Consider the following 24,613-nt stretch of genomic DNA (forward strand, 5'->3'; position numbering starts at 1 on the left):
TATTAATGACTTACCAGGTCACAAAGTTCATAAATAATAGAGTGAAAATGTGAATTCAGGCAGTTCTGACATGAAAGCCAATCTCATAACCCTCAGGGTTTACAACCATTTAAAAGAAAACATAGTACTTGCTCTCAAAGAACTCATTCACTTTCATTTTCCATGAGATGATCTTCTCCAGCTTCTTTGATCCAACTTCTAATCCTTTCATGTGCAGATAAATACAGCATTTTCACAAACTCCTCATCATACCTCATTCCAGTTTCTTCAATGACTAGAAACCAGATTGCAAGTCAGTACTTCCTTATCAGCTTAGATTGTCAAGATTTAAGGGAATTAGGATATTATTTGAATAACATGTTTCTGAATATAGTTGTCATTGCTGAAAGGGCAATGTAATAGAACTTAAATAAAACCAGGGCTTTGAGTCTGACCTTTGCAACCATTTTTTTGGTCTGTACTCCTGCCATTTTCCACCCTGACCACTGAGGACCAAAGAGAGTTCTGCTGGGCAATTGCAGGCTTCTCAACTTGCCAGTCAGGTCCTCGTGACGATTATGACATTAATAACCCCTTTATCATTTATCATCTATTCAGAACCAGGCCCTGGACTACATATTTTATGTGATATAGTCTTTATCATACCCTCTTTGAGTGAGAATACTGAGGATAAGAAAAGTTAATAATTTTCTTAATGTTACAGAAGTGGTAGGGCCAGAATTTGAAAGTAGGCCTGTCTGACTTGTGTGCCCATGCTCTTAATCAGGATCTCATTCTGGGTTGTACATTCACATGTGTGCGCACACACACACACACGCGCGCACACACACACACACACATGGTGACCATTACTCTGCTAGAAGATCTCACTGTCCTACCTAATTCTGGTTGCATAACTACTCTCTACCCTTATTTTAAAATTTACCCTTTCTCGTTGACTCTTCTGGGAATATTCAAATACTATCAGCACATCAAAGGGAGGTATAAGTGAGAAGGAGTAGAACTGTGTTCACCAGAATTTGAAAAATTTGGTGACATGGTCTGAATATGTTATCTGCTATTTTGATTTTATCTCAATTATTCCATCGGCTTGTAGGAGCAATACTTGATTTCATGTATGGTAATCTTATTTATAATTTACTTTTGTGCTTTCTGGGTATGATTGGTTATCTATAAAATTTCCTTTGCATAATTTTTATCATTTGGCAATTCTTGATATGCCTGTAAGCCTGGTATGCTTTGTGCTGTTTATGTTTTAATTATTCCTGTCTTGCTTTGTAAAAATATCTACCTATTATTATTATGTAAATTATACTGGTTTAACTTAAGATGGAGTTCCATCTTCTTAAAATGCATCTTCTCTTTCCTCCTTTGAGAAATTTCTATTACAAGAAATGATTATTTTGTGATGAATTTTTAAAGACTGACCTCCTGTGACTCATGAACTAAATCCAATAAAAAGTATCCTCTAACCCAATAATTCTGTCAAGTTTCATCAAAGTTCCCATACTGGAAGATTTTTAATGAGGTGTTGCATTATCATAAGGAAAATGGCAAATTTCAAAAGATATATTTTTATGACTTTGAAATTGGGCCAAAATCAACTTAATAGCCTTCTTTATATGTATTATTTCCTTTTCGACAAAGAATAACTGTTTAAAAAACATCTTCATATCTAAAGCTATTTTTCTACCCACAACCCATGCCATTCTGTGTTACTGACACCTTCTGATTTTATTTTGTTGTAGATTTGGTGATATCTGTAATCATAAATTCACAGAGAATGGACCTAAGCACCAAGGCAAAAGTGTCCTTCACTTTGACATTAGAACCACATTAGAAAAAACATTTAGCTAAGCCTAGCTGAGGGGTGGGGATGAGGCCAGGGATGGTCCCTTTGTGGTAGCTTTCTTTCAAGCTAGACACATGCTTTACCCAGATTAAAAAGTAACTACTGCAGGAATTCTAACTAGTTTTCTATGGTTGAACTATACTTCTCTTTTCCCTTCTTACTTTTCTTTCCTTCCAGCGGCCCCACCCCCACTACCCACCAAATTACAAATGAAAGGACAAGAAAAATGGAAGATGTTTAAAAAATGAATCAAAGCTATGAAATGATCCTTCTCTTAGTTTTATTTTTTTACTTTATGGTACATTTATACACAAGAATCACAAGGAATAGAAACATGCACATTGCAAAAGAAATGAAGGCATGTGTCAGAAATAAAAGCGGCTTGAGTGTGATGTGTTCACCTCTTTGTGGTGACTGTTAGGTATTACAGCTTCCCCAGCAGGAACATCATCCCTCCTACCCCCATCAATGTTCTATGTCACTTTGATTTTTTTCTGACATCAAGAGCAAAATTAGCTACATTAGAATTGTTAGTCTTTTTTTGAAGAAGCATTTGATTTTATGTGTGTGTGTGTATATATATATATTTATTTCACATAAATTTAAGCATCCCTATGGCTAACCAACAAAAATTGGAAATATTTGTTACACATTTTAGAATTTACTCATTCTCGAATAGTGGCCGAAGAGTCTCAGATACGGAACTACTTTAGACAATCACAAGGAGAGGCTGATAGAAATTGTGCTTAGTACGTGCAGTATTTTTAAAATTACTCTAAAGCCATACTATGTTTTCTGGTTACAACAGCCTCCTTTATGTGGATTTGGTAAGATTGGCCTTAATTGACTTGCGGTTTTAGTATTTTAGCTTTGAAAAATCCTGAAATTACTTGAACTTCTTTTCAAATTCTAAGGTTGGGAACCTTTTGTTTTTCAAACAGGAGACTTCCCAGAAACAGAATCATCCTTGATTTGCTTAGTTTCCTCAGTACTAGGGACATTTCAAAGGTCTAGGAATAGGTACAGTTTACAGTCATCACTTCGTGTTAAAACACTTTGTATTAACATAAAATATTTTTGCTAGTTAATGCATGAAAAGGTATTAATTCAGTTTTAAAAGATGTGTATTAATCCATGTGTGTAATTAATTGCTTCCAGGTGCTCCAGGGTCCTTTCAAGCAGTGCTCTTTTTAGTTAGTTCTCATAATATTCGCAGGAAGTGAGGGGACAGTCTTTTGATGTTTATTTTATTGAAAGAGGCATATATATACCAAGCTGATAGATGATATGGCAAAAATTATTAAGGACAAAAATCAACAAACTATATTGAAAGGAACTTGGTCTCAAGAATGAGGCAACCATCTCTTAATACCTCTATTTCTGTCTACCTCACAGTCCATATAAGCTCCTGGTTTACATAGTCATTCCTTTTCAGGGTAAAGGGAAACAGAACTTTTCCTCCATTAATTAAAAAAAGTTACTAGTAAGGTCGTGCATGCTCACTAAAAAAACAAGCATCCAATGAAAATTGAAAGTCCTTTTTACCCTTCTTCATTTATTTCTCTTACAAAGAGTTTAGAAGTTCATCAATTGACTAGTAAAGCATACTAGTTAGAGGTCACTATGTTATTCTATCCTATATTTTAGTTTTAGATTTAGTCTTCATTTAAATGATTCCTCTTCATTCCTCTTTTTTCTTATTATCGTTTTTAACTTTTATCCAATTTTTTTTCTTTCTAGTTTATACCCATGCCTGTACTCTATGGTGTGTTCCTGTATATGGGAGTAGCATCCCTTAATGGTGTGCAGGTAAGTTTTTGAACAGCAATGTAAGTACAGTAGTGTTTTTCTAGTAATAAGAATAGTCCAGTAACAGATCTTTGAAGAAAAGTGCTAATCCTTATTAACTGCTGAGTTTGTAAAATGCATTTATTTTCTACTTCACCATTCACCTGCTTTTCATTTCTGGTTTAATCGACAAGTTAGCCAGTATTAGCAAATGTTACCATACATACCCATTGTTGAAATAGGCTGTTAAAAGTCATTTAACCAAGAAAGCGAGAGGCTATAATCTTTCTTTTCCTCCCCCTTACCCATCTTTATCTCCTGTTTACTGTCTCAGGAAGGATACCTAACCCTTTCTGTGTGTCTTCAAGATAGTATTTATCCATTTGCCTTAACTGTATACTAAGAACAGGGTATTGATTTGCTTTTCACATGGCTATGATCAATAATCAAAAGGTTTTTACCAACCAAAGAATAAAGTTAGTGTGGTTGATGTATTGCTTTTGTTGAAAACTTTAGCTATTCGTAACTTTGGGAAAACTGACACACTTTTAATAAAATCATTATCAGCTGGGCACGGTGGTGCACACTTTTAGTCTCAGCTAGTTGGGAGGCTGGGGTGAAAGGTTCACTTGAACCTGAGTTTTAGTCCAGCCTCAACAACATAGTGAGAACCTGTCTCTTTAAAAAAAAAAAAAAATCATTAGGGAAAACTTTGTAAGGGACTTTGTCTTTCAGTTGGGTTTTAATTTAATTGGCACCAGGAAACTGGAAGTACTTATGCTGTTTTCTGGCACCTTGTTAACTGTAGCTTTATTTAGCACTTAGTAACATTTTAATGGGAAGAGACTGCGTGTCCTGTGAACATCCTAAGAATTTATTTGAACCCCTTCAAAATAGTCTTTGCTTTTGCTTATCAAGTTCAGATTAATTTGGTTTTAAAGTCAGATAGAACTGGGCAAGCGGCCAGACCATCAAAGAGAGAAAAGGCTACTTTACTTTTCTCTGTTTAGGTCTGCTGAGTAGAGTTCATCATCTTTTGGATATTTGTTACAAATACAAGGTGGTTCTTCATAGACTGGACTAGATGAATGTGAGTTTATTTGTGCTCATGAGACTTTTGAGAAGTATAAATTTGTAAAAATATCTTATTTTTACCTGCCATTGTAAATATTCTTTATTTTCCAAAATGGAAAAATATGAAACAGAAATGGCCCTCAGACGAATAGTTCTTATTTTTGTTTGTCCTTGATGACCCGGTCTAGATCAGAAGTTTAATTCTATGTGTTTTAGGGGCTTTATTGTTTGAAACTCAGTGCACATTTATTTAATTAAAAAGAAGAAAAAATCAACCACATAGTAATGATGGGGAGAAACAGCCAGGGTCTAGCTAGTAGGTTTCTTAAATTCTGCAATGCTGTTGCCTCTAATGGCTTTTCTTTTTCTTTCTCGATTCTCCCTTGTTTAGACCTTTTTGGTGAGATTTGATTTAGCAAATTTTGTAATTTGTAAAGAAATTTTGTAACCCAAACTTTATAAATGAGAAGGTCCCCACCAGTCAAAAATAATTCTAGAGGGAAAAAGAAAACCCTTTAAGTAAGAAATCACTAGAGAAGATTGCGATGGTCTAATCTACTTTTGCACTTCTTTCCCTCCAGAAAGAAAATAGAGATATTATTTCAGAGTTCATATTGCATGATTATTCAATTCAATAGCTATTTACTGAGCATCTTTCATTGAAATATCCTGTGATAGGTTTTTGAATATCTTCCTATTTGTCACTGGCAAGGTCAATTCGGCAGTTATTCTTTGAAGCACAGCAGTAGTTATTTCAATAGCTGTTTATATATGACCATACGATAGCCTCTCTTAGGTTCAGATGTTGACCCTGAAACTCACTGTAGTATTCAGATAGCTTTTCTCTGAAAAGAAATGGTGATAGATTGCTGAGTGTATTAGTCAAGGTATGCTGCTCAGATAAATAATATGGAATTTATGAAAACATAATGTATTCCCATTTTTAAGTTGAATACTTCCTTTATATCCTTAAAACATTCCTGAAATGTGTTAATATATGATGCATAGTATTATCTCCTCTTTTTTGAGATAAGACAACTGAGGCAGAGTAAGATACATGAGTTAGATGGCTTCCTTCAGCATATTATTACTAAAATAGGCAAAAGATCCTCTTTCCTGAGACTCAGAGAGTAAAAATAGAAATTAGGAGATGAGCTCCTAGAATTTATGTTTTGCTTTGTGACTTTATTATTTAGTGGCCACTTTTTCTTACACATCTACGTAACATTCCCACAATATAATGACAAAGATTTGAAGACTTGTGCTTTAGTGTGCTTGACTAAATTTCTGCATTCCTTTGTCCTCTGAAAAGGACGTTGCTTGCCTAAATTATAGAATATAAATCAGTAATGATTAGTTAGGCATAGTGGAAATGTAATGCAGTAATACATTTGGACTCCCTTCCTCTTTCCTCCCCAGTTCATGGATCGTCTGAAGCTGCTTCTGATGCCTCTGAAGCATCAGCCTGACTTTATCTACCTGCGTCATGTTCCCCTGCGCAGAGTCCACCTGTTCACTTTCCTGCAGGTGTTGTGTCTGGCCCTGCTTTGGATCCTCAAGTCAACGGTGGCTGCTATCATTTTTCCAGTAATGGTAGGGATTCCTTTAATTGAATGTACCTGTGAGATTATATGGGTATCATGTGGTTATTGTTATATGGAAGACTCACATGTCTTTTATGTATTGTTCCAAATTTTTCCAGCTTTGACCTCATCACTTTGATCAGTTGTAATTTACATTTCCCATGTTTATGGTTGTCTAGGATGGACCTTAGAATCAGGCTCACCTGAGTTCATATACTGGCCCTGGTTCATGCTCATCAGTAAACTTCTTTGAACTACTATTACTTCATCAGTAAAATGGGGGTTGCATTGTTGTTTTTCTGAGCATCAAAAATGACTATCAAACATGTAGCACAATGCCTGACACATAGTAAACACCAGTGCATGTTAATTACTTTTTAAATGTTGTACAATAGAATTAATCTAAGTAAGAGTGTAGGACATTTCAGTTCAAGTAATGACGAAGTGCTTGGCAACTTGTGAGAACTCATCCAGTACATTAGAAGAAATGGAGTGAGAAGTTCACTTTTTACATTTCTTGTGGTTTGCATAATGCTAAGTTTAAAGATAAGGTGGGACTCTCTATCCTTGTCATAATATGATGAGAAACAAGGTAAAGCAACTAATGTTTCACTCTGAGTCACAAGTGAAAGAAGAGAAAAAGAAGTTTTGTATTTGGCTTCATTATTGAATTTTATACTTTACCATAACTCTTTACTTCTTACAAGAAAATGCATTTATGTACACTTAAAACAAGTTACAAAGGGAGCCTCGAGTCTGTTTTATCTCCCCCGCAGGTTTGAAAACAGAATTTTCCTACACTTACCACATTTTATTTTTATAAAAATCCTCTTACTCTTAGCCAAGATTATTATTTTATTTTTTGTATTTGTTTGAAATTTTTTTTCTCCCAACGATGCAAGAAAAAATGGATGTTAAATACTAGTCATATTTGTTAGGTCAGATTTTTTTTTCTTAATGGTGCCTTATGTCTTTCTTTCCTTTTTTTTTTAAAAAAAAAAACTATATTAACTTACTGAAAAGCACACTGAGTATGAGAAACACTCAGATTTACCTATCAGTGTTATCTGCCTACCTACAAATTTTGCTGAAACCAAGAAAATTGAAGCTAGAGCAGGGTACATTTGAATTATATCCAATAAATCACTTTTTCCTTGTGCTAAATAATAATTTTAAAATGCTTTACTTTTCTAAAGTGTTTTTGTCTTTTCAGAACTTGTATTTGGTCACAAAATAATTCTGTAATAGAAGTTAGGACAGACGTTATTTATTTCTCTAGGCGATGAGGAAACTGTCATATCGAGAGCATGATGCTGATAAAGACAACTGCTTAGTTTGAAGCAAGTCGGGATGCCTATAATTTGCTGCATATTAATTTTAATGTAGAATAAAGATATCTTAATTCTACCTTCAGAAGTATCTTAATATACCTTCAGAAGTTATTCTTCAAGAGCAATTCATAGAACCAGAAATACACAGGTCAAGAATATTTGTTTTGGAAGCAGACAACTGGGGCCTTTTGTATTATTCAATTATCTGGATTCATCTCCCTCACAGACATTAAGGATCTTGGACAACATACTTAATGTCTCTAACCTTCAGTTTCCTCAGCTGTATGACAGAAATAATAATACCTACTTTTGGGGTTTGTTTTGAAGAATAAATGAGATAATATTGCCTAAGAGTTTAATATAGTGTCTGGGATATGTTAAGTATTCGGTTAATGGTGATGATTGAAGTAGCCCAGTGAATGAAATGGTCTATGCATATTCAAATACTACCTCATTGTGAATACTTGGAAGATGTCTCAGTATTCTGTGTGTCGTACAGATTTTCTTGATTGCTAAAAACCTTTATAACGTTTTAATTTTTAATACTTAGAAATCATATGTCAGCTATTTTGTGACTTTAAACTTTTAATTATTTTATTTAAAATCTCACATGGAAGGAAATGGTTTTGAAAAACAATCCTTTCACATTAAAATTCTAATTGAATGTGATCATGCATTTCAGTGAACAAAACAAAGTGAGTTTCAACTAAGACTTTTATAAAACAACTTTTCCCATATAGAAAATTATGAGAGTTCACTTGGTATAAGTCCATACCGTCAAGATCAGGTCTGTCATACTCTATCCAGCCTTACACAAAGTAGGTTTCTGTGGACTTTGATAGGAGAGTATCTGTGCTTGCTGTGACTTCATCTGACATGGTTTCTTCCATACTTTTAATATTTGCTCTTTCAGATCTTGGCACTTGTAGCTGTCAGAAAAGGCATGGACTACCTCTTCTCCCAGCACGACCTCAGCTTCCTCGATGATGTCATTCCAGAAAAGGACAAGAAAAAGAAAGAGGATGAGAAGAAAAAGAAAAAGAAGAAGGGAAGTCTGGACAGTGACAATGATGATGTAAGGAACTTTCCAAATTCCAAAGGAAAACTAGTTAAAGAAACAAATGTGAAAATTGTGCCTTTTTATACCTGATGTGAAATGGAGGGCTGAGTTCTAAGAATGTTTATCTGGACATGTGGTATATTACTCATTTCACATCCCTTTGCCCTTTATATTCTCTCTTTGGTTTTTTATATTTTCTGAAGTCTTTCTGTAACCATTAATACCCTAATAATAACATAATGACTAATAATAACTTCTAAAAAATTTTAAAACCCACCACATTAAAAAAGTTCTGATCTCATAAAGGAAGTTTGCTTAGTAATGCTATAAAATGTATTTGGTTTCTATTAATAATTCAGGGCTTATATTTGAGATAATAACTCAATTTTATGTAATTTTAAGCCTAATGTGGATAGATGTCGATGATCTCACTTTGTATAATCTATGAATCTATTTGAGTAGGCTTTCCACCAAAGTTCTATGCTGTTATATTAATCATAGCATTATATTTATACTAATATGATTTAGCATTATTTTTCTGTAGCTCTTCAATAAAAAGAAAAGGGAATTGGAGTTTGGGGTCTTTTTACATAATTGTAGTGGTTAGTGTCATAGTCTAGAGGGTCCTCCTCCAATTAGGTGATTAAGTTGAGAAGTAAAATTTTGCCCAATTTTTTCTTTAGGAAACCAGCTCACAGAAATACAGATTCACCAGTAGGGGTCTGTAATCAGTGCTAGGAGAAAAACTGGGATTTGTTTACTTTAACACAGGCACACACCTTATTCCAGTAGCCTTTTGAAAAGATTGCCAAAGTGTTTTCCATTTGAAAATTTGCTCTGGATTTTACACAGTGCAGTATCACAAATGATTTTTTGTGCATCATTACCCATTCTAAAGTAGGAATATTGTTAATTGTTAGTTTCTACTTACTACTTGATAACTTTGATTGATCATTGCATACCTTATCCTTAATTGTCTCAATAGCTTGTTATCACAGTATTTATTTTTGTTCCCATTTTACAGATGAGGAAATTTAGACTGAGAAATGTTAAATATTTTGTAAAAATTTTAAAGCTTTATTGAGGTATGATTGACAAATAAAATTGTAAATATGTAAGGTGAGGCTTTGACATGTATATTTAAGTCATTTTTCTAATTGTACACAGCCATAATGGCAAAGCCAAAATTCAAATCCAGGCCTCTCTGGTTATTTCCAAGTGGTCAGGCTGTCTGATTGTATTCTTTTTGTAGAACTTGGAAATAGTACAGTGAACGAAGGCAAGAGACAGAATTGGATTTCACATAAATTGATTCAATAAGAAAAAGACTTAATGCATGAGGCACATTTAGCTAAAGAGAAAAAGAGGTGAAAAGAGCTTTATGACTGTCATCGTCCATCTACAATGATAACAGGTGTATAGATTTTGTTTCCAGTGATGACAGAAAAAGAATGTGTTTAAACTACAGCAGGGATTAAGATGGAATAGTCCAAAGAATGATGTGTTTACACATTTAATAGAAATTAAAATTTGAAATGAATTTCTGGACCACTGAAGACCAAAAAAAAAAAAAAAAAAAAAAAAAAAAAAAAGACTGCCTGAAATATTGAAATAATTAAAGCAGTATTTTGTCCAAAATAAATATGTCAACTTATGTACATGGACATCAAATTTAAAGTTCATTACACATTATGAACGTATGAAGTGAGGGATTATGGAATCCCCCTCTCTAATGATTTTTAAGAAAAAATAGTAAAATATCAACTTTGGAGAATGTTTTAAATGTACTGCTCTCTAGTGACAAAAGTTAGATCAAAAGAACTCCTTAGAAGTTCTTCCAATTCTTAGATATGATTTCCAACAAATCCTATTTCATTTAAAGTGTTTTTTTTCTATTGATATTTACCACTTCCGACAGATTTCTTGAAGCCAAAGTGTCATACTTGGTTTTTTTCCTCTTCCTCTTCATCCTACCCATTCCAAAACAAACAAACAAACATATACATTTGTTCCTAGGCAGTGAATCTAGTTAGGCAATTTGGAGTACATCTGTGCAGTACGTTTTGTGTGTTGAACTCATTATTTAGGGGCTCCACTTAGGAATGTGGTTCTCCTAAGTTTACTTCTTAGTCAAAGGGTTTGGGGCCCATGGATATAGGGAGTCACGTGGGGACATGGGAGTTATAGCTATAATATTTATGAGCACAAATAGTAAAAATTATGGCTTACCAACATTTTGAGCCACTCACAGTCATTTTTTAATCTGCCTGGTAGGCTGTGATTAAGGGTTGGCTACCAACTCATCCATCTATAAGTGCTATTATTTTGGAAAATGTTTGAAATACTGTAATGACTTACTGTTTTTGACATTCTCATAAAGGTAAGTGTATGTGGCATCTTTTTCATTATTATTATACTTTAAGTTCTGGGATACATGTGCAGATCGTGCAGGTTTGTTACATAGGTATACACGTGTCATGATGGTTTGCTGTACATATCAACCTGTCATCTACATTAGGTATTTCTCCTACTGGTATCCCTCCCGTAGTGCCCTACCCCCGGGCAGGCCCCAGTGTGTGATGTTCCCCTGCCTGTGTCCATGTGTTCTAATTGTTCAACTCCCACTTATGAGTGAAAACATGTGGTGTTTCGTTTTCTGTTCCTGTGTTAGTTTGCTGAGAATGATTGTTTCCAGCTTCATCCATGTCCCTGCAAAGGACATGAACTCATCCTTTTTTATGGCTGCATAGTATTCCATGGTGTATATGTGCCACATTTTCTTTATCCAGTCTATCATGGATGGGCATATGGGTTGGTTCCAAGTCTTTGCTATTGTGAGCAGTGCTGTAATAAACATGCATGTGCATGTGTCTTTATAGTAGAATGATTTATAATCCTTTGGGTATATGGGTATATACCCAGTAATAGGGTTGCTGGGTCAAATGCTATTGCGGTCTTTGAGGAATCACCACACTGTCTTTCACGATGGTTGAAATAATTTAGACTCTCACCAACAGTGTAAAAGCATTCCTATTTCTCCAAATCCTCTCCAGCATCTCTTATTTCCTCACTTTTTAATGATTGCCATTCTAACTGGCATGAGATGGTATCTCATTGTGATTTTGATTTGCATTTATCTGATGACCAGCAATGATGACCTTTTTTTCATATGTTTGTGGGCTGCATAAATGTCTTCCTTTGAGAAGTATCTGTTCATATCCTTTGCCCACTTTTTGATAGGGTTGTTTTTTCTTGTAAATTTGTTTAAGTTCCTTGTAGATTCTGGATATTAGCCCTTTGTCAGATGGATAGATTGCAAAAATTTTCTCCCATTCTTTAGGTTGCCTATTCATTCTGATGATAATTTATTTTGCTGTGCAGATGCTCTGTAGTTTAATTAGATGCCATTTGTCAATTTTGACTTTTGTTGCCATTGCTTTTGCTGTTTTAATCATGAAGTCCTTGCCCATGTCTATGTCCTGAATGGTATTGCCTAGGTTTTCTTCTAGGGTTTTATAGTTTTACATCTTATATTTAAGGCTTTAATCCATCTTGATTTGATTTTTGTATAACATGTAAGGAAGGGGTCCAGTTTCAATTTTCTGCATATGGCTAACCAGTTTTCCCAACACCATTTATTAAATAGGGACTCCTTTCCTCACTGCCTGTATTTGTCAGGTTTGTCAAAAATCAGATGGTTGTAGATGTGTGACATTATTTTTGAGGCCTCCATTCTGTTCCATTGGTCCATATATCTGTTTTGGTACTGGTACCATGCTGTTTTGGTTATTGTAGCCTTGTGGCATACTTTGAAGTCAGGTAGTGTGAAGCCTCCAGCTTTGTTCTTTTTGCTTAGGATTGTCTTGGCTATATGGGCTCTTTTTTGGTTTCATGTGAAATTTAAAGTAGTTTTTTCTGATTTTGTGAAGAAAGTCAATGGCAGCTTGATGAGGATAGCATTGATTCCATAAATTACTTTGGGCAGTACGGCCATTTTCATGATATTGACTCTTGTATCCATGAACATGGAATGTTTTTCCATTTGTTTGTGTCCTCTTTTATTTCCTTGAGCAGTAGTTTGTTGTTCTCCTTGAAGAGGTCCTCCACATCCCTTGTCAATTGTATTCCTAGGTATTTTGTTCTCTTTGTAGCAATTGTGAATGGGAGTTCATTCATGATTGGGCTCTCTGTCTATTATTGGTGTATAGGAATGCTTGTGATTTCTGCACATTGATTTTGTATTCTGAGACTTTGCTGAAGTTGCTTATCAGCTTAAGGAGATTTTGGGATGTGACAGTGGGGTTTTCTAAATACACAATCATGTCATTGGCAAACAGAGACAATTTGACTTCCCCTCTTCCTATTTGAATACCCTTTATTTCTTTCTCTTGCCTGATTGCCCTGGCCAGAAATTCCAATACTATGTTGAATAAGAGTGGTGAGAGAGAGCATCCTTGTCTTGTGCCAGTTTTCAAAGGGAATGCTTCCAGCTTTTGCCCATTCAGTATGATATTGGCTGTGGGTTTGTCATAAATAGCTCTTATTATTTTGAGATACATTCCATGAATACCTAGTTTATTTAGAGTGTTTAGCATGAAAGGCTGTTGAATTTTATTGAAGGCCTTTTCTGTATTTATTGAGATAATGATGTGTTTTTCGTCATTGGTTCTGTTTATGTGATGGACTATGTTCATTGATTTGCCTATGCTGAACCAGCCTTGTGTCCCAAGGATGAAGCCAACATGATCGTGGTAGATTAGTTTTTTAATATGCTTCTGTATTTTACCAGTATTTTACCAGTTTACCAGTATTTTCTTGAGGATTTTCACATCAATGTTCATCAGGAATACTGGCCTGTAATTTTGTTTTTTTGTTGTGTCTCTGCCAGGTTTTGGTATCAGGATGATGCTGGCCTCATAAAATGAGTTAGGGAGGAGTCCCTCTTTTTCTATTGTTTGGAATAATTTCAGAAGAAATGGTACCAGCTCCTCTTCATACTGCTGGTAGAATTCTTCTGTGAACCCATCTGGTCCTGGACGTTTTTTGGTTGGTAGACTATTAATTACTGCTTCCATTTCAGAACTTGTTGTTCTATTCAGGGATTCAACTTCTTCCAGAGTTGGTCTTGGGAGGGTGTATGTATCCAGGAATTTATCCATTTCTTCTAGATTTTCTAGTTTATTTGTGTAGAGGTGTTTATAGTACTCTCTGATGGTAGATTGTATTTCTGTGGGACCAGTGGTTATATCCCCTTTATCATTTTTTATTGTGCCTATTTGATTCTTCTCTCTTTTCTTCTTCATTATTCTGGCTAGTGGTCTATTTTGTTAATCTTTTCAAAAAACAGCTCCTGGATTCATTGATTTTTTGAAGGGTTTTTTGTGTCTCTATCTCCTTCAATTCTGCTCTGATCTTTGTTATTTCTTTTCTTCTGCTAGCTTTTGAATGTGTTTGCTCTTGCTTCTCTAGTTCTTTTAATTGTGATGTTAGACTGTCAATTTTTATATCTTTCCTGCTTTCTCCTGTGGGAATTTAGTGCTATAAATTTCCCTCTAAACACTGCTTTAGCTGTGTCCAGACTGTTTGTTATGATTTCCATTCTTTTGCATTTGCTCGGGAGTGTTTTACTTCCAATTATGTGGTCAATTTTAGAACAAGTGCGATGTGGTGCTGAGAAGAATGTATGTTCTGTTGATTTGGGGTGGAGAGTTCTGTAGATGTCTATTAGATCTGCTTGGTTCAGAGCTGAGTTCAAGTCCTGGATATCCTTGTTAATTTTCTGTCTCACTGATCTGTCTAATATTGACAGTGGGGTGTTAAAGTCTCCCACTATTATTTTGTGGGAGTCTCTTTGTAGGTCTCTAAGAACTTGCTTTATGAGTCTGGGTGCTCCTATGTTGGGTGCATATATGTTTGAGATAGTTAGCTCTTTTTGTTACATTGATCCCTTTATCATTATGCAATGCCCTTCTTGGTCTTTTTTGATGCTTGTTGGTATAAAGTCTGTTTTATCAGAGACTAGGATTGCAACCCCTGGTTTTTTTGTTTGTTTGTTTGTTTTGTTTTTGCTTTCCATTTGCTTGGTAAATATTCCTCCATCCCTTTATTTTGAGCCTATGTGTGTCTTTGAACATGCGGTGGGTCTCCTGAATATAGCACACGCATGGGTCTTAACTCTACTCAGTTTGCCAGTCTGTGTCTTTTAATTGGGGCATTTAGCCCATTTACATTTAAGGTTAATATTGTTTATGTGTGGCATGTTTTTTTTTTTTCTTTTTTGCTTGTTGAATGCATTGTCTTAGTTCTCTAAAAGGATACTATTGTATATTAACCTCTTTAGAGTCACCATAAAGGAATTTTCCATGTAGGTAATAGACTTTATGTTAAGATTTTTTTAACATTAATCTCATTTTATTTTCAACTAAAAATCATCTTTTTGGTACTTTCAATTAAGAGATATATTGGGTCTTTCAGTCTCAACATAGACTTGGACTCAATATAATGCATTTAAAAGAAACAAAGTGGTAATCTCTGGGAAATCTATTATAATTTGGGCTAGGTGGCCTGTTCTTTAAGCAGTCCCATGATTAGCTGCCTGGTTTTGTCATTTCCATTATGATTCTCTGCTTATCTGACCATCGTAGACACCTTTTTGAACATTTTATTTTCTTATGTTTTGCTTACATTTTCAGATATCTTTGCCACAAGCTAATTGAAATGAACCTTTACCCATAAAATAGTACTTAGCGTAAGAGAGGAAAGTTTATTTTCTAGTGTACATAGAAGGCTTCTTGATAGTGGATATATAAAAAGTCTGTCACTTGTTCTAGAAGGAATGATGGGTCATGATTTTCCTAGAGACAGAATCAGCATAAACAAAACAAGAATTTCAAGACCGTATTATAACTTTGGAAGTTTCCTAGGTTTAATCTGTTTTTGCATTGAGATCATTTGCTTCACAGATACAACTCATAAACATTGCTGATTGGGAGTCTAAGTGATAGAAAGCTTTACAATTCAGTTGTAGTGGTCTCTATTTTGTGTAGTTGTAGCTTTAATGGACTCAATACCATTAACTCAGAAGAGTAGAAAACAAATGTGAGGGGGAAAGAAGGAATATAGTTAAAAGATAGCAAACTGGAAGTAATTATAGGGCTTTTCTCCTTAGTATTAAGTAAATGATTATATAAAACGGTTTGATCGACAGTAGCAGATAGGAAGGGCTGCATAATAAAAACATTCTAAAACCTGTTGTACATTTTTTTCACAGTCTGACTGCCCATACTCAGAAAAAGTTCCAAGTATTAAAATTCCAATGGACATCATGGAACAGCAACCTTTCCTAAGTGATAGCAAACCTTCTGACAGTGAGTAGAACTAACCTCTTGCATGCTTGCTTGAATATGATTTGCACTTACAGAGAAAAAACACTTTAGAATTGCCATCTGCATTAACTTGCCCTCGATTTTGTTTTTCCTTTTTTCTATGAGAAGATTTACACTTAATTATAATAAAACTTTATTTTTACCTACCCTAAGCTTCACTCTTCTTTTTATCCATAACCTTTTAAATTTTTATTTGGTAGTCTTTTCCCTCACCCAAATCATCCCCAGTTTTTCCAACTGCTAAATTAATAACCACGTTTTTAATTGATTTTTCTTTTTTTTTTTCCTGCTGGTATTTTGAATTGCAGCTTATAATACTACATCACTGTCACTGTTTGTCTTCCTTAGGTTTCAACTAGTGATCAAATCAGCTCAAAAGAGAAATTGCATCATTGGTCTCTCAGTGATCAATAAATCAATTGTTAATATTAAGAATCTGGAAAAATTTAATTTTGATTAAATTAGCAATCATGAAGTATTAGTACAACTTTCTAGATAGAATTTATATGCATTTGCTTTCTAATCTCTTCATTCTCCCTTTTGCTATTTCAAAATTATTGTTATAACTACACTGATCTTTCTAGGGTGACAGCCTGCTGGCTATGGTGCAATGGTTTGTGACATTTTTTTCTTCTGTAATTGAATTAACAGGCCACTTAGTAATGTCAGTGACTATTTCAGACTTTCCCAATAGCAGGTAGCAATTGCCATCAAGCTACTTTCTACTTTGCATTCTCATTGAAGAAAATGCATCCTTTTAGATTCAGATGCACTTCAGAGTACACTGATCTGTTACAGAAAAAGACAAAGTTAAGACACTTTTATTTCTATTTTACCAAGCCACCTCGACTTCAATAAGAGGTTACTGTTATCAAGAAATGTTTGGAATGAATGTCTATTGATAAAAAATAATGGGTGTATTAGTTATCAATCATTGAGTAACAAATTACCATAAAACTTAGCAGCTTAAAACAACAAACATGTTTTCTTACACAATTCCTGACATTCAGGAATGCAGGGGCAGCTGATTTTGGTTCTGGCTCAGAGTCTCTCATGAGATTGCAGTCAGACCTGTCAAGCTGTCAGCTGGGGCTGAGTCTCTGAAGACTTTTTTTTTTTTTTTCCCAGGAAGAAATGAAAGGATGTATTGAAAATTATAGTATACTCCCCGTTGTGGGAGTGGGCCCAAGAATAGGGACTCAAGGGCCCCATTACGAAATTTTTGGGAGTTTAAATACCCTCTACTTGGGGTATACCCTATGTAAATGAAGAGGATGAAGTAAAGTTACAAACTCATTTACTTGGCCTATGCCCCATGAAGAGGATATTTCCTGTCATAGCCAAAGTGTGAATAGGCCTTATGTTCCCTGCCTCCAGACCCTGTTTTCCTGCCTCATCTCCTCAAGGAGAGATGTGATCTCCCTAAATCTTCATGGGAGGCAGAGGGACCGATGGTCTTTTTTCTGTAACTGCTTCATTCTGGCTTACGGCATACTCCCTACCTATTGGGGATCACTGAACTCTCACCCTGCTCTTAGTCTAATGAAGGCAGGGTAGCTGCTTGATGGCCAGGGCGGTGTCTTCACCTGGAACTGGCTGGAACCTTTGTTGCATGATCATCTGAAGATTGATGGTCTCTAGGCAAGAGGAAATGAATTTGGTTAAAAAGGGGGAATCTTTTTAAACAAAATTCTGGGAGGCCATTGTTTTGAACTAAGCTCATGCACTAGGCCCCAAAAGACCAAACCAAAGCAAAATGAAGTCATTTGTGCTAAGGCTATAAGGAAACACATGAATTCTAGAACAGACCAGGTTTTGTTTTTTCTTCTGCACATCTCTATAACAGATATTCTTGACAGCATACGTATCCACCCACTGAGGTTCCCATTAAATATTTTAGTCTCTGAGGACTTGGTTGGAGCTGGGGATCTGCTTCCAAAAGCACACTCATGGGGCCCTTGGCATGACGTTTGTTTCTTTACCTGTGGGTATCTCTGTAGGATGCCCATGACATGGCCTCCCTCAGAGCTAGTGATAAAAGAGAAAGAAACCAAGACAGAAGCTGCAGTCTTTTATAACTGAATCTCAGAAGTAACAGACCATTACTTCTGTCATGTTCTGATGGTTATGCAGCCCCACACTGTTAACACTGGGAAGGAATTGCACAAATTCATAAATATCAGGAGACAGGGATCGCTGAGAGCCATCTTGGAGGCTGGCTACCAGCCTGAATTTAAAGAACCAAGAACTAAAGCAGTCTTACCTTTGGTGTCCATTTTGTAACCTCTAACTTGTAACCGAGGCTAATTTCTGCTAACTTAATGGGGTTTGGTTATGAATTTCTTTTTTAATTTAAGCTCCTGAAGCCATGTTCCAACTTCATTTTTTATCTGTGGAGCATTAATAGCAAAAGCACACTGTGACACACATGTGCTTAACATGTATGTCTTCTGTTGGCATCATACCCTGGTATAGCCCCTTATAAATAAATGTAAAAGCTATTTTTAAAAAATCACTAGCCAGAATTTGAGGCTCATGGAAAAAGTTTATGTGCCAGTTGCCCTTCATCCTCTCAAAACCCCTTTTAAAGGATAAATTGCAAGTTGATATGATATTACAAGTTTACTTAAACAAAATACACTTGAGCATTTTGCCTGAAATGTTTCCTAATGTCATGTTTATCTTTATAATCCATGATGAAAGAACAGAACTGATAGAAGTAGTGTTGCAGGATGAGTAAGTACCTCAAAGAAAATCTTTTTTTTTTCCTTATGAACAACAGCAGGCAAACTTAGGAATGCTGAAGATGGAAGGAAATCCAAAAGCAAGCCTTAGACATTGAGAATGTTGTCACCCTCTAAAAATGATTTGCTTTTTATTCTTCTCACTGACAAGACAGCAGTGATCCATCCCAGAAAACCTAACGTAAAGGAAACGAAGTGATTTTGTCTTCATCACACTAGAGTCTTAGCTTAATACATTTTTTATTGAAATACCTAAACTTATCTTTTTACTCTTAACAGTTATGGAAGATGCATCAATTTTGTGAAGATTTTTGTTTTATACTTCACCATAGACCTACTATTTATGTTTTTTAAAACTTTTATTTTATAGGAGAAAGATCACCAACATTCCTTGAACGCCACACATCATGCTGATAAAATTCCTTTCCTTCAGTCACTCGGTATGCCAAGGTAAAGGACAGTCCAGTATTTTATGTTGTTCTGTGGAATAATTGCCCCACAGAAATGTAGTTAATGGTGGGTTATTGACATAACTTCTTGTTCTCCTTCCTCTCTATGATTTCTCTTAAATAAATTACCCAGTGACCAAAACTTGCTCCAGCTTTTACTAGTAGAAAGCATTTTAAGAGACCTACTTACTCTTACAAATAAGGGAATCTTTCAGTATCATTAAGTTACAACCCAGGATCAACATTAGCTCTTTTAATTTCAGTATCATGCCTGATTTGAAGGGGTGTAACTGGCACTTTCTGACAGTTCTTCTCCAGTGGTTTCTTTCCCTCTTCACAAAGTTCCAGAGATTTCAGGTTCTACTTGATTTTCTGAAATCTCTGAATATTTTTATTATGTCAGTCTTTTTGTCCTTTAATTTCTGACAGCATTACCCACATGGTAGTACCTCTTTTCCTTTTGTGTTTGTTGTTTTTATTGTTTTGTTCTAGGTATGAGATCTTATGAAATTTTTTTACTTGAATTTCTTGACTCTACTGATAACCTTCATCCCATTTAAAGTGTTTGTTTTAAATACACAAAGAGAATATAAGTATTAAAAGAGAACAAGGAAGGACATACTTGACTTCTGTACAATGCATAAACATTTGACAGATGATGAAGGAAATGTGATTTACTTACTACTTTTTTTTTTTCCTTTTCCTCTAGTCCTCCTAGAACTCCAGTAAAAGTTGTGCCTCAAATTAGAATAGAACTTGAGCCTGAAGACAATGATTATTTCTGGAGGAGCAAGGGAACAGAAACTACATTGTAACCTGTTCGTCTTTCTTAAAACTGACATTTGTTGTTAATGTCGTTGGTTTTTGTTTGGCTGTTTGTTTATTTTTTAACTTTTATTTTGTCTCAGTTTTTGGTCACAGGCCAAATAGTACAGCGCTCTCTCTGCTTCTCTCTTGCATAGATACAATCAAGACAATAGTGCACCGTTCCTTAAAAACAGCATCTGAGTAATACCCCTTTTGTTCTTAAACTTTCAGATGTGTCCTCTGATAACCAAATTCTTCTGTCACTCAAGACACAGACACACACAGACCCTGCCCTTTGCCTCTATTAAGCAGAGGATGCAAGTATTAAGGATTTTATAACATGAAAATATTGAAGGAACTTTATTCAAACTTTAGCTTTGGGGCTGTGCTTACTGGCTTGTCTTTGTCTGGTAGAACAAACCTTGACCTCCAGACAGAGTCCCTTCTCATTTATAGAGCTCTCCGGGACTGGAAAAAGTGCTGCTATTTTAACTTGCTCTTGCTTGTAAACCCTAATCTTAGAGTTATCAAAAGAAGAGAAACCTGAAGGTACTTTACTCCCTATAGAGAAACCATTGCCATCATTGTAGCAAGTGCTGGAATGTCCCTTTTTTCCTATGCAACTTTTTTTAACCCTTTAATGAACTTATCTGTTGAGTACATTGAAGAATATTTTTCTTCCTAGATTTTGTTGTTTAAATTATGGGGCCTAACCTGCAACTTATTTTTTGTCAATTTTTAAAACTTTTTTTTAATTACTGTAAAGAAAATGAATTTTTTCCTGCAGCAGGAAACATAGTTTTGAGTAGTTCTACCTCTTATTTGTAGCTGCCAGGCTTTCTGTAAAAATTGTATTGTATATAATGTGATTTTTACACATACATACACACACAAATACACAATCTCTAGGGTAAGCCAGAAGGCAAGATCAGATTAAAAGCACCATGTTTCTAAGCATCAATTTTTCCCTTTCTTTAAAAGAAACTTAACTGTTCTATGAAGGAGATTGAGGGAGAAGAGACAAACTCCTATGTCATGAGAAGAACCGACGTTCTGATAATAGTAGCATCTGGGTGCAGATGCTGATTGTATGACCACGTCAATGTCCTATGCAGTATTGTTAGACATTTTCTCATTTTGAAATATTTGTGTGTTTGTGTATGTGCTCTGTGCCATGGTTGGTGCATATATGTGCAATGTTAGAAAGCAAAAGAGTGACGGTAGGCAGAGGGCAAAGTCATTGAGTCTCTTGTGCCAGTTTTCATAAAACCCAAACCACATATGAAAAAATCCATTAAGGGTCCAAGAAGTCTGTCCATATGAAAATGAGAGCAAATATCGTTTATTTCCCAGATATCAGTCATTATAATTGATATAATAGCTCATACATGCAATATAAAATTCATAGGAGTATTAATAGCCCATTTACATGTCTATAAAATGTAATGGGATTACAGAGCTGCAGAGTACAGTGTAACGGTACTCTCATGCACTTTTTTCAGGATGCAAAGGCAATTATTCTTTGTAAGTGGGACTTTTAGAACATATTAGTGTACATATTATATGTATGTATATTTCAAAGTACCACACTGAAAATTAGACATTTATTAACCAAATTCAACATGGTATTTAAAGGTTGTTTTTAATATGATACATTACATATTGTGAATGTATATTAAAAAACATTTTAAATGTTAAAATTATAATTTTGGATTCATATAACCACAACTGTGATATGTCCTAACTATAACCAGTTGTTGAGGGTTATACTGGAAGCAGAATGAAACCACATTTTTTGGTTTGATAATATGCACTTATTGATTCCCACTCATTGTTATGTTACTTAAATTATTATTCTGTCTCCTTGTAATTTTGATTACAAAAATGTTATTATCCTGAGTTAGTTGTTACTTTTACAGTACCTGATACTCCTAAAACTTTTAATTTATACAAATTAGACAATAATGACCACAATTTTTTCATTAAAATAATAGTGGCAAATTATTTGTTATTGTGTTGAAACCTCACCTGCCAAATTCTGGCTTCATATTTGTATTTAGGGCTATCCTTAAAATGATTATTCTGTATTATGTAGCTTTCTATTACCCTAATATAAACCAGTATAAGAAGACTTTCCCTTTTTCTTTACTCACGGAAGCATCAATAAATTGTTTAAAAACCATGTATAGTTTCAGCTTAACCTGTGATCTTGTTAAGTTAAAGGTACTTTTGTTTACTTTTATAAAAGCTCTAGCTAAAACATTTTTTTTCTGATCATGAATCAAGTATCTGTGGTTCATGCCCGTCTCTATACCTATCAAAGAATTCCTGAAGCAACTAAACTCATCATGTCAGCCTGTGAGTAGAGGTGAAACCTATGTGTACCTCTGTTTATGATCCATATTGATATTTATGACATGAACACAGAATAGTACCTTACATTTGCTAAATAAACAGTTAATATCAAATCCTTTCAATATTCTGAGAACCCAGGGAAGTGTTTAAAAATGTCATTACTTTCAAAGGAACAGAAGTAGTTAACCAAACTAACAAGCAAAACCTGAGCTTTACCTAGTAACACCAAATTATCCGTATCTTAGCTAAATTTACCCATTGCCTAAGAATGAACCAGATTTGGTGGTGGTTTTGTTTCTATGCAAACTGGACACAAATTACAACAGTACATTTTTTTATAAGTGTTTCTCCCTTTTCTCCATAATGTGACTTACGGAGATAAAGGATGCAAAAGACAAAGACAAAGTCCGCTTAGAGTTGTTAACCAGAAAGTCCTGGCTGTGGTTGCAGAAACACGGTTGGAAGAAAAGATGACTAAGTCAAGCGTCTGCCTTATCAAAAGAGCAAAAATGCGTCTGGTTTTGTGTTTGGGAGAAAAATATCTTGGACACACTGTTTTCCTTGATAAAAGTCATCTTCTCTACTGTGTGAAATGAATACTTGGAATTCTAATTGTTTTGTGTGCCAGGGGCAGTAATGTCCCTGCCTCTTCTCCCAATCAAGGTTGAGGAGTGGGGCTGGGGAGAGGACTTAACTGACTTAAGAAGTAGGAAAACAAAAACCTCTCTCCTCAGCCTTCCACCTCCAAGAGAGGAGGAAAAACAGTTGTCTGCTGTCTGTAATTCAGTTTGCGTGTATTTTATGCTCATGCACCAACCCATACAGAGTAAATCTTTTATCAACTATATACTGGTGTTTAATAGAGAATGATTGTCTTCCGAGTTTTTTGGTTCCTTTTTTAACTGTGTTAAAGTACTTGAAATGTATTGACTGCTGACTATATTTTAAAAACAAAATGAAATAATTTGAGTTGTATTACAGAGGTTGACATTGTTCAGGGATGGGACAAAGCCTTCTTCAATCCTTTTCATACTACTTAATGATTTTGGTGCAGGAACCTGAGATTTTCTGATTTATATTTCATGATATTTCACATCTGCTCTTCACAGCATGAGCATGAAGCCCAGTGGCACTAAGTGGCTGGGTACAATCAAGTGATATTTTGTAGCACTTCACTATCTGAAAGGCCATGAGTTTTCAGATGATTTCATTGAGCTTCATTGCAGCCTAAAATTTTAAAAAAGTTTTGTAATATGCTAACCAGTCAAGTTGTGTTTTGACGAGAGATTTAGATATGTCCAATTTCCTGGCTCATTTCATTGTGCTCTATGGGTATGTATAAAAAGCAAGAATTCTGTTTCCTAGGCAAATATAGCAACTCAGGGCTAAAGTCATCCAGTGAAACTTTTAGAGCCAGAAGTAACTTTGTCCCAGTCCTACAATGTGAAAAGAGTGAATAGTTGCCTCTTTTTAGCCATTTTCATGGCTGGTACATATTCGTACACATTACTTTTCAGAATCAATACGCACTTTCAGATATTCTTATTTTTATTCTCTTAAGTCTTTATTAACTTTGGAGAGAGAAATGATGCATCTTTTTATTTTAAATGAAGTAGATCAACATGGTGGAACAAAATGATAAAGAACAGAAAACATTTCAATATATTACTAATAACTTTTTCCAATATAAATCCTAAAATTCCTATAACATAGTATTTTACAGTTTTATGAAGCTTTCTATTGTGACTTTTATGGAATTAAGAGATGAAGAAGATGAGATATTTTAGCATTTATATTTTTCAAAATTATATGTATACTTAAAATAAAGTAACTTTATGCATTTATGAGTGTCAAGTGTTTCTGTTCAATGCCTCAAATAATTGTTCAATGCCTATTATTTTACTTCTTTGGGTGATGCAGGGAATACAAAGATGAGCAAGTCGGAGTCCCTGTCCCCACGTTGCTTTAGTTACTCCAGGCAGGAGGATAAAATTAGTGTCCAAATTATATTTTTTTAAAAAGCTTATAAGAATTATCTAAGTATTAATGAAATGTTATTATGCAAAGAATCAAAGCAAGAAAAAATAGGTCCAACTAAGAGCGATAGGAATTTTTTTTTGAGAAGATAGTATTGTCTTCTTTTATAAAGTTAGTGAAATATAAAATACCACTTTCTTGAATTCAG

General features: G+C 34.8%; 1 protein-coding gene across 9 annotated transcripts in view; it reads left to right on the forward strand.

The window, feature by feature from the left end:
* Positions 1–24,272, forward strand: part of SLC4A4 (solute carrier family 4 member 4) — a 493,231-nt gene extending 468,959 nt beyond the window's left edge. For 6 of the 9 annotated variants that reach the window (XM_050791358.1, XM_050791359.1, XM_050791360.1 and 3 more), the window contains 5 exons: positions 3,593–3,661; positions 6,134–6,307; positions 8,542–8,703; positions 19,188–19,267; positions 19,976–24,272. In XM_050791358.1, the coding sequence (XP_050647315.1) occupies positions 3,593–3,661; positions 6,134–6,307; positions 8,542–8,703; positions 19,188–19,267; positions 19,976–20,081 (591 nt within the window). In that variant the 3' untranslated portion in view covers positions 20,082–24,272. Of the gene's footprint in view, positions 1–3,592; positions 3,662–6,133; positions 6,308–8,541; positions 8,704–15,958; positions 16,056–19,187; positions 19,268–19,975 lie in introns of all 9 variants that reach the window. The other 3 variants (XM_050791357.1, XM_050791356.1, XM_050791363.1) reach the window with 1 other exon arrangement.
* Positions 24,273–24,613: the final 341 nt, after the last annotated feature.

The sequence above is a fragment of the Macaca thibetana genome, chromosome 5 (genome assembly GCF_024542745.1).
Source record: "Macaca thibetana thibetana isolate TM-01 chromosome 5, ASM2454274v1, whole genome shotgun sequence".
NCBI lineage: Eukaryota > Metazoa > Chordata > Mammalia > Primates > Cercopithecidae > Macaca > Macaca thibetana.